Source organism: Bufo gargarizans, chromosome 8 (genome assembly GCF_014858855.1).
Source record: "Bufo gargarizans isolate SCDJY-AF-19 chromosome 8, ASM1485885v1, whole genome shotgun sequence".
NCBI lineage: Eukaryota > Metazoa > Chordata > Amphibia > Anura > Bufonidae > Bufo > Bufo gargarizans.
The window spans coordinates 133365032-133379597 of record NC_058087.1 but is presented as its reverse complement, the minus strand read 5'-3'; the positions used below and the strand labels follow the sequence as shown (position 1 = coordinate 133379597).

At 41.5% G+C, this 14566-nt stretch overlaps 1 protein-coding gene across 1 annotated transcript in view; it reads left to right on the top strand.

Moving 5' to 3' along the window:
• The first annotated feature begins 2039 nt into the window (after window positions 1-2039).
• Window positions 2040-14566, top strand: part of GSG1L (GSG1 like) — a 290811-nt gene continuing 278284 nt past the window's right edge. Inside the window, exon 1 of the mRNA XM_044304130.1 lies at window positions 2040-2423. Within this exon, the coding sequence (XP_044160065.1) occupies window positions 2120-2423 (304 nt within the window). The 5' untranslated portion in view covers window positions 2040-2119. The remainder of the gene's footprint in view (window positions 2424-14566) is intronic.

Genomic DNA, 14566 nt, shown 5'->3' with positions numbered 1-14566 from the left:
ACAGTCCTTGGTCTTCAAGGGTTTAGCAAATGTTTGCTTCTGTTCAAGGTTTTTAATTATATAGTGCCCCAGAAAATACATTCTTAGTGGTCTGGTGTTCAAAATAGTCAATGGCTTACTTACAGTGGCCCAGTCAATTTGTGATGTCCCTTGTTTTATTCCCCCACAAATCATTTAGTTTCTATATTATCAAATAGTTCTTCATATGCAGTAGCTTGCTAGGTGAGATAGCAATGGTTGTCCAGTGTTTCAATACCATAATACTTGGTTTCCCTGTTCAAGTCCTGTCTACAGGAAGCAGTGGATTATCAAACAATAGGATTATGTAATTAAGATTTCTGCCTACTTCTTTTTAAATAATAGTAAAGGAAGAAAAAACATTAAGTTTACGTTCTCCCTAACAAGAACATACAATTAAAGCAGTTATGTCACCATTAAATGTTAGATAAATATAATTAGCATGGAAAACTAGATATTTTTGTAATTTACCTTCTGTTACAAAAATGCTCCAGTTGAGAAATATTCTCTTTACTTCATTATAATGGTCCCCCCTTATGTTTAATCTGTATAGTAATGTGCATGTCTACCTACTGAGGAGGATGCACATGTTCAGTTCAATCTTTCAGCTGCCACCAGCCATATCTACTGTTAGAAGCTGTTACAGTTACAAGGAGAGAACTGCACAGAAAGGACACAATCCTAAGCTGTGGTAGGGAGAAAGCTGCAGCAGAAAACGCATGCCCCCAAGCTGTGATAGAGAGAGCGCTGCAGTAAAAAGGACACGCCCTGTGGGAAAGGAAATGCCCTCAATCTGCCAGCCTAAAGAAATTTAGCAGAGCAATTAGAGCAATGAATGTGGAGATCTCTGGATCCATGTGAAGTACATGGCTGGTTCTATCATTATTAGAAAGATTGTAATGCACTATATGATGTTAAATGTTTTTTGTTTAATTGGTCATGGCATATACTTGTTAATTCCTGCTTATAACACTGGGTTTTTCAGATATTTTGATGGACTTCCTGGCTCATGCCTTGTTTTTGCCCTGCCATTGCCCTGCAATTGACCACCCAGGTAGTGACCTCCTCTGTATTGCCTCTTTACAAACGTGATGAGAGACATTGTTTTTTCTCAATCATATATTGTTTCTTCCTGTCTGTCCAGCCATTCATCATTCCTTTATTCTATTTGCTTTAATTACCGTTGTAAAGCATGTAAAGACAAATTAAGAGAATTGTCAAGTTTCAGAATCTCCTGATATGTCATTAAATCTCTGCCCCAGGCAAAGGACTATCAGTATATCTGATAAAAACAAAACAAAAAAAACAGACCCTTAAGCTGTGACTTTAAAATGAAGTTTCTTGCGTCTTACGGAAATATGGTGAAATGATTGCTAAGCCTTTGATAGGTGATACAATTTTGAAACTGGAGAACCCCTTTAAAAACACATTTGAGGTATAAAAGTATTTTGAGTGTATCATTATTACTAATACTAAATATATAAACGTTATATAGAAAAACATATAAAATCATTTATCTTTCTATACATTTGGGAGCTATTGTGCGATTTACGCCTTTAGTTTATTGTCATTCTTGTTTGGTGAATAAATCATTTATGAAATCCTAACTCTGACAGAAAATACATTCATTCTTTAGTGACCGGGTCAGTCTTTATTTATTAGTGCACTATCTTTATTGAGACTAGGGTAATTCAAAAAGACAAGCTGTGTGACTTCATAGTGTATTTATATTCTAAGTAGGCTACAATGACAATGAATGCGATCAGCCTGCAGGTGTCTCCCACTGGAGGCTTTCCAAAGCCCTCAATATCATGTGCTCATGTTAACAGATTTTAGCTCAGCATCCTTGCTTCCTGAGAGGCAGACCACATATGATCTTATCAGCACACGGTGACATCTTTAGGTAGCTGGAGTGCATCTCTTGGCTTCCCATCTGCAGATTTACAACTACACAACAGTGTCACATTGGTGGCTAAATGTTCTTTCCATGCTTGTCGCAGCTTAGTTGGAAAGTGGATTTGCATATATGTTTGGAAGACAGAAAACAGAACTGAAAGGCTTTCTGTACTCAAACTGCATGTCATTTGGGCATGGGTGAATAATGAGGAAATCAAAGAGAAGACACAGAGCCCTGCTTGCTGTGTGTTTGAACTTAGTAGCCCTTTTGTTTTCGACCACAGCTTTCATCACAACATACTGGTGCGAGGGAACACAGAGGGTGCCTAAGCCAAACTGTGGCAAAGGCAAGAAGACAAACTGTATCAACTACAATGGTGATGAGAGTCACAATGAGAGCAACTCCAATGTGGTTCACTACAGCTGGGAGACAGGGGATGACAGGTTTCTCTTCAGATACTTTCACACTGGGATATGGTACTCATGTGAGGAAAATATTAATGGATCTGGTAAGTTAATATGAATTCATTTCATTATCGTCACTTGCATTTGGCTTGTCTAAAAGCTGTCCTTGCAATGCAGAGTTAAATGTAAATGCTGCTGTGGATGAGCGCTGGAAGGCTGCACTCACATCTGTACGGTTTCACTGTAAATGTGCTGGTTTTCCAATCATTTCTTTCCTTATTCTAGTTTATTACATTGATTGCTCTAGGGAACCAAAGAGCAAGGTAAAGATTGAAGGAATATCTATCGTTCCCTTAATCCAAGGCTGCAGTGCCTGTTGCCGTATTTGTGAGTGCTGCCTGATTAGTAATTGCTCAATCACATCTTGGATGATTAATGAAATCAGTAGGATATTATTCCACTCGAAAATCAGCTTTTTGTTTTATGTAAAATGTAAATGAGCCTCAATTAACCAGCTATAAATAATAATTCAGGAACAGCAACAATGTGAAAGGTCCGGATAGAAGAGTGTATGCTGCTTTTATTTTTGTTGATTTCAGCTTTTTTTCATAAGCTATAGAGCAATAAATTATGATAGGGTCTACAAATGTAATTACATTATAGCGGCCAACAGTTATAATTCACATACAGACAGACAAATACTAATAATTCTGCTTAAAAAATAAAGTTTGCCAACATAAGGCGGTTGATTTCTGCCAGATACCTCATTGTCAATTTATTAATTCTCAGATTTTAGCATATTTAATCCTTAGTTGGTGTGGATTGTATTGTACTAGTTAATGTATGACATTAACTAGCATATAGTTGGTAGCCTCTCCAAATAATCTCCCCACAACTCTTCTGTCTGTATTGGAAACCAGACAAGTCTAGCCCCACCCCTTGCTAAGTTCTTAACAGTCCTTACAACAGATCCCCAGCCTGAAGTTTAGGGGACCCCCCTCTTTTAATTCTAGATGGTTTCTGCAACTTCCAGAAACAATTGGAAACTATGAATTTTGAATAAATTTTAACCATGAATGTCCCTTTAAGTGTTATTTATTCTACTTCCTGGTATACTGTGTCAGGAGACAGCATTGGTAATGAGAACAGGACCTGAAGCAGAAAAGACAGATGGGACACACATTTTTGGCCTGGTCATGAAAGCAATATTGACACCTGTGGTTTGCTCTGCCTTCCAGCTGGCCAGGTTCATATGCTCCATGTCCTTTATGGGATTTTCAAAACAATTAAAAGAGGTCTGAACACAGATGTCAAAAAAGATATATAACATGTTGCAATGGCTGAGCCACTGCCTGGAAAAGCATGTATACAATCACAATTTTTCATTTAAGAGTTAGGATTAATGTTGATAACATTCTACACATAAGCCTTTTTTGAGAAGCGGTGCAATACAATTATGTAGTTTATATTTTTCATTGATTATCTTTTATGCCTAATAGTCTTGAGTCTACAAATGCATCTACAGACTAAAAACATGTGGGCACCTCCCCATTAATAGAAGAAGGAGGCATCCCACAGACGCACAGCCTAGTTTATCTAAATTAGTATATACAGCATTATCTAAATATTGGAACTTAAAAACAGTCACAAACTGGGACTGGGACCCATCATAATAAGATGATTCTGACCATAAAAGTTGTTAAATATGAAGGCACAAACCCCTGGCAAATACCGTATTTTTCATTTCATAAGATGTACATTTTTCTCCCAAGTGTCTTATGAAGCAAATACTAATGAGCGCTTCAATTTTGGAAATGGTGAATATAGCGCTCCTGGTGCTGGCTGTACTCACCACTCCCTGGTCTTCTGCCAACACCTGCTATGCTGTGTTCTGACTGCATACAACGTCAGGACGTAACGCACTATGAACGGACACGGTGCAATGTCAGGTCACAGTGCAGTGCCATCAGAACACCAGGGAGAGGTGAGTGCAGGAAGAACGCACTGGATCTAGCAAGTGGTGGTGCTGTCCGGAGCAGGAGAGGAAAGTTAATTCACAATGGTTCCTCAAGTTACGATATTAATTGGTTCCAAGACGACCACTAGATGTTGAAACCACTGTAACCTGAGTAATTGATTCCAAAGCCCAAAAATGTCATTCAAGAGAAAATAAAGATTTAAGAAAAATAATCAGATAACTAAGACAGATAAAATAAGCCCTTACATATAACAGTCAGGAATAAATGCTAACTAGCAATTAATACAGTTATTTTACCAGAGAAGAGGGCTTAATTGGTTGGATCTGAGTCTGGGGCATTGTATGTTGAGTCCAGTTTCAACTTACTATGGGTCAGAAAAGACCATTGTGTGTTGAAAATATTGTATCCTGAGGCCATTGTATCCAGAGGCAGCACTGTATTTCTTTTGTCTGATCTGAAGTTTGATGAGGAATGGGGATCTGATTTGGGGTCTGATCTGAGGTTTGATGAGGAGTGGGGATCTGATTTGGGGTCTGATCTGAGGTTTGATGAGGAGTGGGGATCTGATTTGAGGGTCTAATTTTAGGTCTGATGAGAGACAGTGTTCTGATTAATTGGTCTGATGAATATTGGGGGTCTGATGTGAGATCTGATGAAGATTGGGGCGGTCTGATTTTGGGGTTTGATGAAGATTGAGGATCTTATCTGAAGTCTGATGAAGGTTGAGGGTATGATTTGGGGGTCTGATCTGAGGTGTGATGAAGATTGGGGGTCTGATCTGAGGTCTGATGAAGGTTGAGGGTATGATTTGGGGGTCTGATCTGAGGTGTGATGAAGATTGGGGGTCTGATCTGAGGTCTGATGATTTATTTATTTTGTATTCTCTTTCTCTAAAGGCATGTTTACACGCTAAGATGAGCAGCTGGCTGCTCTTTAAGTGGAGGTGAGCCCAGAGGCAATGTTTTAAGTGCCTGCACGAACGACAGTTTCACCCAATAAACTACTACCACTTGCTGAATACATGTTTGTCATTATTTTGAGATCAGGGAAACATTTTATATATACAAGTATTTATTTGACAACATATGTTCATGAGGGTTGTGCCATCATATTTACCCTCTATGTTTTGTGGGAGACCAGTGTGCTGGGGTCATCTTATAGGATGAGTATCAGTTTGTATGTTTTAAATTGTGTGGTGTTTGCTTTACAATAAAGGATATGTCATTATACATTATAGAAAACGGATTGGATCACCCTCCTTTTTCTTCTTTCTTCAACAATATTTGATTATCCATTGCTCAGTTCAGTTAGACATAAACCATCACAACTGATGAGCAGAATTCAATATCAAACAATGATTTATATATTGCATTATACAAGTTTAGTTTTTACAAAGGCTAACTATATCTTCAATACATCTTTATCCATAGAAGTATGAGTTAGATATGTTTGATATAGAAAAACATGGTTTATCCATCATGTATATGTTTACTACAGGTTAAATATTTTCATATACTGTAGCTTACCAGCCCTTATCACAATGTTAACTTCCCATCACATCAATGGGTGGCTGAACCCTCTTTATCCCCTGCAGCTCCTCCATTATCCTTTTTTTTTTCCATTAAGATATCCAATATTGGTAAGTAAATTAACATTTTGCAGATGAGTTAAAACCAATATAAATGCTTGGATTTCTCTGTTTTGTCAATTCCCCTAGTGAGATTCCCTTATAAAGTATATTGATGGTAGCTGAAGGCATGAAAAATTGCATTGCATTAAATGGCTATTTATCTAACTTGAACTAAAAACATTTGGTACAATGAAGGCTCACATTTAAAGGGTTTCTACCACCAGAAATACTGTTATGTAGCTGACTGACATTAGCGATGCGCTACAGTATGTTTCTAATGTTAGTCCCTGCAGCCGTTTTAGTTAAAAATGCACTTTTATTATATGCTAATGAGCCTCTAGGTGCTATATGGGCGTAAAATCAGCACCTAGAGGCTCCGTCCACTCACCCTGTATTCCGCTCAGGTCCTGTGTTGTGCCCGCCCAGCTCCTCTTGATTGATGCCACTGTTCCCTGCATCGTTGGCGAAATCCCGCGCCTGCGCCGTTCACTTCGGTCTTCGGCGCAGGCGCAGTGAGTGAATGATGCGATCCTGGTGCCGGCTTCCTCACTGCGCCTGCACCGACTACGTCACAGTGAGGAAGCCATGCGATCACGTCATCCATGCGCGTGGGGCGCCCTGACGTCACTCTGGAGCGCCCGGGGAGCTGCACGGACGGTAAGTATACTGCTCCCCCGCTCCCCACTACACTTTACCATGGCTGCCAGGACTTTAGCGTCCCGGCAGCCATGGTAACCATTCAGAAAAAGCTAAACGTCGGATCCGGCAATGCGCCGAAACGACGTTTAGCTTAAGGCCGGATCCGGATTAATGCCTTTCAATGGGCATTAATTCCGGATCTGGCCTTGCGGCAAGTGTTCAGGATTTTTGGCCGGAGCAAAAAGCGCAGCATGCTGCGGTATTTTCTCCGGCCAAAAAACTTTCCGGTCCGGAACTGAAGACATCCTGATGCATCCTGAACGGATTTCTCTCCATTCAGAATGCATTAGGATAAAACTGAGAATGATTCTTCCGGCATAGAGCCCCGACGACGGAACTCTATGCCGGAAGAAAAGAACGCAAGTGTGAAAGAGCCCTAAGCTAAAAGTCCTGCATGTAAGCTCTTAGCTTAGCGAAGCAGGCAGAGGCTGGAGCCCACTCAGCTAATCCTGGCATAGCACATGGTTAAAGGGGGGACAGGTAGGAGCAGCAATGTGTACTCCTGCCCATACTCCATGTGCTGCGAATCCGTACTCCGTACACCGCTGAGAAGTCAGCCATGTACAGAAACATGGATTTTAAGTGCACAGGGAAAGGTGCAATAAAGTAAATTACAAAAAGTCCTCTTTCACTGTTTCTATGGTGAGATGGAACTATGCTCAGGCATCAGGTGGCAGGAGGGCATAACCCCTTTAATTCTTGGGGATTGACAATATTTTTTCACAATTTTTAAAAATTTTCGCCACAATATAAACAACGGACAACATTTTAATTGCCTCGAAAAGCCATGGAACAACTTTTCATGGAAAAATTAATTAGAGCTGAAATAACAAAAAAAATGGTCTAATAGTCATGATGAAAATAAAAGCTTAGTTGAAACTACTGGTAGAGTAAATCTACAAACGAAGGTTACATTCACAAATAGTGGATATGCAACGGGTGTCTCTCCCTAGGGCCCTCTATTTTGCGTTCCAGATTTAGTAGGAATCCCAAGTGGTGTAGTGCAGCCTAAATGTCTCTTTAAGTGTGTCTTGGTGCTCCTACTGATATACCGCTGGACCCCAGGCTTTGGCTCCGAAGCAATAAATAGGGGGGAATAATTGAGGGATTGGAAAGAATACAATGAGTCCAGACCTTGAGATGAAGTGGCAGCTTAACTTGGAATAAACAATTCTTCAAACAGTTTACAGGCCTTGTCTTGGTTCCAGCAGGCTTTAGCATTAAACTGGCAGGCAAACTCAACTCTGCTATATCTGTTTCTCTCACTCTGCTGTACTGACAAGCTGACTGGATAACTTGGCTTCTTCCTTACGCTGCACTTCACTTTTTATTTTGACTTATCTTCAGCCGAGGAACTAAACTCCTGGCTCCTGAGGTTTCTATGATTCAGCGTCCCTGGCTGGCAGAGCTTAAGGTGCTCTGCCTGGCATGGGCACGTCCAGCAGAGACATGCCCCTGCACACCCTTCCCCTTGCAGGGGGTAAACTCCAACTCACTTCTAACTGGTCCCCACCCTTCCTTCAGGAAAAAGGACTAGCCCATTTCCCTACAGAGGGGGGGGGGGGGGGGGTTAGAATGGAATGGAACACTGCATTCTACCTACATACACCTCTGCCTGGCACATTACATGAACAGTTACATAACATTAATATATATGCACAGTGTTGAGGGACCTGGAAATAAATATATAGATGACATGCAGGTTAGACCATAAAAGATAGTAGCACTCTGGGGTGTTACAGATATGCCATTGATTTGCCATAGTGTATTGTCATGCAACAAATTGGCATGAAATTTGAAGAAACCTCCATAAATTGCGTAAAAAAATCCTCATTGTATAAACTGACTTTAGGTGTGGATATGAAATCTGTAGCGCGTTAATGTATGCTCTGGATCTACACTGCGAATTTCACCCTTTGCAATGGAGAAGGTAAAATCCACATCTACTTCTGCAACAAGATTTTACTGTGAATCCACAGCAAAGTCCACAGTGGGCTTTTCCACTGTATTTCCATCTTGTACAGACATATTGAAGCCTAGCTCTTGTTCTTTGATGAAAGAAGTAAAAAAATATATATATATAAATTTGACGGAGCTATGTCTTATAAATATTTGCCATCGCTACACATTTTGTAAGGCAAACAGGAATCATACAGCTACATAAACTGAAAAATAAAATTATGATTCATTTTATTTGTTTATACTTTACAGAACACTATGTAAAAATTGTTTCCCAGTCACATAGAAATTGCTCATTTATTTGACTTAAATGAAACCTGTCACCAGATGCCATCCTTCTGAACAGGTGTATCCCCAGGTCTGCACCAGAGCAAGGTGGCCCCCTAGACCCCCACCCCTACAAGTGGCATATGGCACAGTAGACAGACTGCACTAGATATTGATAGGAAGCATAAAGCATCTCAACCAGCCTATTACCCTCGGACCTTAGTGTAGGCGGGGTAATCTATGAGTGGTTGGTATTTCCATGTGATCGTGGCCATGTGAGCTAAAGTTTGGGCCACGTAGGTCCGATCATGTGATTTAATATATAGTGGTTACATGCGAAGTAGGACCTGAGTGTGGGCGGGGTAATGTATGAGTGGTTGGTGTTTCCATGTGATCGTGGCCATGTGAGCTAGGGTTTGGGTCACATGTTATCTAATATCTAGTGATTTCATACGAAGTAGGTATTTAGCTTTTTGAAAATAAGTTTGAAGCAAATAAAAAAATAAAAAAAGATGTTTAGTACTTACATTTTGTCCCGTGCTTAGATCTGATGGTGTAAACCGCATGGTGTTAAAGAGGACCTCAGGAATATCTGGAGCGCAATCGTATTTTCGTACAATTCCTACTTGAAAATTGCCCATCTTCATTACCTGTGGAGGGAAGGTTATTACTAGTGTTGATCACGAATATTCAAACTGCAAATTTTAATTGCGAATATCGGCACTTCGAGAATTTGCAAATATTTAGAATATCGCGAAATATATTCGGAATCGTGAATATTAGATTTTTTTTATTTTTGTTCCAGTTTATGTGAATTTTTATGCAAATTTTCGCAATCAAGAAAATAATGCCTGGAGATCACGAATTCTCGAATATATGGCGAATATTCGCCCAAATATTCGTGAAATATTGCGAATTCTAATATTGTCCCTGCCGCTCATCACTAGTTATTACACCAATACTTACCCTCCACAGCGCAGCCCTTCCTATGATTCTCTTCACAGTTACAGGACCACTCCTGAAGCAATTTCAAGTCTTCCGGTCCAGTGCTGTCTTCTTCTTTTCCTGCCTGAGGCAGGAGACGGAACGTCATCACTGACGTCACCGCCTCCTGCCAGCCTTCCTCGGTCCCGTCGCTTGCATACTACTGCGCATGCACCGGCTGTCTTCTGAGTGTACAGGGTTCTATGTGAAGCCTGTACTGACTCATGTACATTGCAATGTAAGCGCTGTACATGAGTGACAGGATGCACTTTGGATGGAACATGGGTGCCCTTGTGGGCACTGTGGGTGGCACTTTGGGGGCACTGTGGATGTCATTAGGGGAACTATGGATGGCACATGGGCACTCTAGGGGCACTGTGGATGGCACATGGGCACTGTGGATGGAACATGGGGTCAATTTGGATGACACATGGGTGCCCTTGTGGGCAATGTGTATGGCACTTTGGGGGCACTGTGGATGTCTTTAGGGGCACTATGAATGGCACATGGGCACTTTGGGGGCATTGTGTATGGCACATCGGGCACTGTGAATGTCACAAGGGGGCAATTGATGGCACAAAGGGGCACTGTATAGCACAAGGGGGCACTGGATGGCACAAGGGGGGCAATGGATGGCAGAATGGGGGCACTGGATGTCAAACAGGAGCGCTGGATGGCAAACAAGGGGGCACTGGATGACACAAGGGGCAGTGGATGGCACAAGGGGGGCAATGAATGGTAGAATGGGAGTACTGTAGATGTCACTGTTATGGGGGCACTGTGGATGGCACTGTTATGGGGGCACCGTGAATGTCACTGTTATAGACACACTGTGGATGTCACTGTTATGGACACACTGTGGATGACACTGTTATGGGAACACTGTGGATGGCACTGTTATGGACGCACTATGGATGTCACTGTTATGGACGCACTGTGGATGTCACTGTTATGGATGCACTGTGGGTGGCACTGTTATAGGGGCACCGTGGATGTCACTGTTATGGGGGTGCTGTAGATGTCATTGTTATGGGGGCATTGTGGATGTCATTGTTATGGGAGCGCTGTGGATGTCATTGTTTTAGGGGCACTGTGGATGTCACTTTTATGGGGGCACTGTGGAGGTCATTGTTATGGAGTCACTGTGGATGTCCCTGTCATGGATGCACTGTGAATGGCACTGTTATGGTGGCACTGTGGATGTCACTTTTATAGGGGCACTGTGGATGTCATTGTTATGGGGGCACTGTGGATGTCCCTGTTATGGACGCACTGTGGATGGCACTGTTATGGGGGCACCGTGGATGTCAGTTTTATTGGGGCGCCATGGATGTAATTGTTATGGGGGCACTGTGGATGTCACTGTTATGGGGGCACTGTGGATGTCACTGTTATGGGGGCACTGCAGATGTCACTGTTATGGGGGTGCTGTAGATGTAATTGTTATGGGGGCACTGTGGATGTCACTGTTATGGGGCACTGTGGATGTCACTGTTATGGGGGCACTGTGGATGTCACTGTTATTGGGCACTGTGGATGTCACTGTTATGGGGGCACTGTGGATGTCACTGTTATGGACGCACTGTGGATGTCACTGTTATGGGGCACTGTGGATGTCACTGTTATGGACGCACTATGGATGGCTCTGTTATGGACGCACTGTGGATGTCACTGTTATGGGGTCACCTTGGATGTCACTGTTATGGGGGCACCTTGGATGTCACTGTTATGGGGGTGCTGTAGATGTAATTGTTATGGGGGCATTGTGGATGTCATTGTTATGGGGGCGCTGTGAATTTCATTGTTATGGGGGCACTGTGGATGTCACTGTAATGGGTGCACTGTGGATGTCACTGTAATGGGGGCACTGTGGATGGCACTGTTATGGGGGCACCGTGGATATCATTTTTATGGATGCACTGTAGATGTCATTGTTATGGGGGCACTGTGGATGTCATTGTTGTGGGAGCACTGTGGATGTCACTGTTATAGGCGCTGAGTATAAGTGATAGGGCTCGTGCACAGAACCATTTTGGTTTTGCGGTCTGCAAGTTGCGGATCCACTAGATAAGGTTACTGTTCATGTGCGATTCACTTTTTTTTGCAGTCCCATTGAGTTCTATGGGTTTTAGATCTGCATTATGAGGACCAGAATAGGACATGTTCTATATTTCGCAGAACTGACATACCAATGTGGAAAGCACATGGACGTTATCAGTGTTTTTTTTACATCCGTATGTCCGTTCCAATAAAGACAAAATATGTCCTATTCTGGTCTTCAAAATGAGGATCTCAAATCCATAGAACTCAATGGGACTGCAAAAAATGTGGATCGCAAAATGGATACGGTTGTGTGCATAAAGGTTTAGATACACAGCTTAGCAGGTTTTATGATACAAAATGGAATTAGATACACAGCTCAGCAGACTGTATCATAGAATATGGGATTAGATATACACTTCAGCAAGCAGTATTGCACACAATAGGCACACGTACATGTTAGGATTAGATACAGATGTGTTTGTACATGCTTGCCGATTACAGCTGTTTATCACACTCTGGAGATGGTGAGGGAAGAGCCCGTGGACGGTCAGTGATGAGTTTAGATACACAGCTCAGCAGGCTGTATCACACAGGATAGGATTAGATACAGATGTGTTTGGGTGTGCTTGCTGCTTCCAGCTGTTTATTACACTCTGGAGATGGTGAGGGCAGAGCCTGTGGACGGTCAGTGATGGGATTAGATACACAGCTCAGCATGCTGTGTCACACAGTATAGGATTAGATACACATGTGAGGGCAGAGCCTGTGGATGGTCACTGATGGGATTAGATACACAGCTCAGCATGCTGTGTCACACAGTATAGGATTAGATACACATGTGAGGGCAGAGCCTGTGGATGGTCAGTGATGAGATTTAGACACTGAGTGAAGTAGAATCATGTCTGGGTGCAGAAAGATGGACACAGGAGTTATAGGAGTAGCTGCTGCAGGCAGGCCAGAGTGGGGGGCGTGGCCAGCCTCTGACTCATCACTGGGCAGTGCAGCCAGGCTTGTGTATCAATAAAGTTATGTATTCAACAAAACAAGAAGGGGAGAAAGTAAACAGGTCTGCCAGGATAATCTGATGTCTTCGAGGGAGAAAGGAAAGCTCGGACATAAAAAACTGGTATTGGGGGCATATGTATGCATGGTGAGGGGTGTTGGGAGCACATAAAAGGAATTTTGATTTTGGGACCAGAAAACCTCTTTAAACTTTCCATTTTGCTCTCTGTTCAGCTGCTAACTAAGTTGCTGATCACATCTCCTATTTATATGGGCTGTTGGTTCCACTACTTTGCCTGAGCCTTAGTCATTCTAGTTATGTTCACCCTTTAATCTCTGTACAGGGATAACGGGGGTACATCAAGCCACATGTGTGCATCCACCACTACATTCATGGCTATTGGACTGCTGAAAATAGTCAAGCAGTCAGCTATTTTCAGAACTCCCATAGTGGTGAACAGATAGTGGGCATCTCCTTTGACTTTGGGGGCCCCCATTCTGGAGATGGTAATGGATCCCAGAGGTGGCACCTGCACCTGACATTAATGGCATATTCTAGCAATATGCCAATAGTGTGCCAGATGGGAATGCCCCTTGAAAAAATTGAAAATATTATCCTTTATTTATATGATGTACATTGTAAGTACAATAATTACAGATTGCTGTCCAGATATTTAAATGAAAGAGTGATTGATTTTTGGAAAAAGATTGCAATAGCAGTCTACTGTAGATATGCTCTTCAGTAGTAGTATAGAGACTGTCCCCTATAAATGAATGAATGAATAAATAATTGAACAAAATGTAAAAGAGCTTTACTGTAATTATTTCTCTCGTCAGCAGCCTCATTCCATTTTAGGGTTAATTGACATGTGGCAGATATGTTGCAAAAATGTCTGTAACTGTCCAATTCATCTGAATGGAGCCTGCATAAATCTATGTCTTTGCCTTCAAAACAACCCCATGAATGGAACAGCTTTTCAGTTCCAGAAATTTCTGCAACATACTATATCTAACATGTGAATATATTGTTACAATCCAACGTCACTTTGCTTTAAATTAGGGTAATTTTTGATCAAAAGTTTGGTTTATCTTGAACCTACTTTGAATAGCATACTAGGGAGAAAAGTACAAACCTTTAATAAACTGTAGTGTAATGTAAGTCTTTTATCAGAACTGTTAAAAACAGGTACAAGGCTACATAGAATTTTAAATTCTCTGTATTGCTACATAAATCCAACTTGGTAGAAAATTGACAGTCAGTTCAAGAAGTTCCTTGACATAGTCTTCGAAAGAGGTTCAAGGTAAACCATTTTAAACTATTTTATAGGTTTTACATTGGCATTAGTCTTAGCAATCACTTTTCTCCTGCTCTTGGAGTTTCGATACCCTTTGTATGAATGTAACGGTTATATTTATTGCCAGAAGGATTGTAACCATGTAGTGTATGAGATATAACGAACAAATAATACAAAGAAAAAAGAAAACAGAAATTATTCCTAAACTCAGTCTATATAGACTTGTCTTAAAGACTTTCTTCCAATTTTAAAAAGGATCATATTCGTTAACTATTGTTGACATTTGTGTTTTACATTGATATCCATAGAGTGAACTGGTTTACTGCTGTTCTTTTCGTAGTGGGGTTCTGAGAAATGAGTAGAAATCATAGTAAAGTCAGGGGCAGACA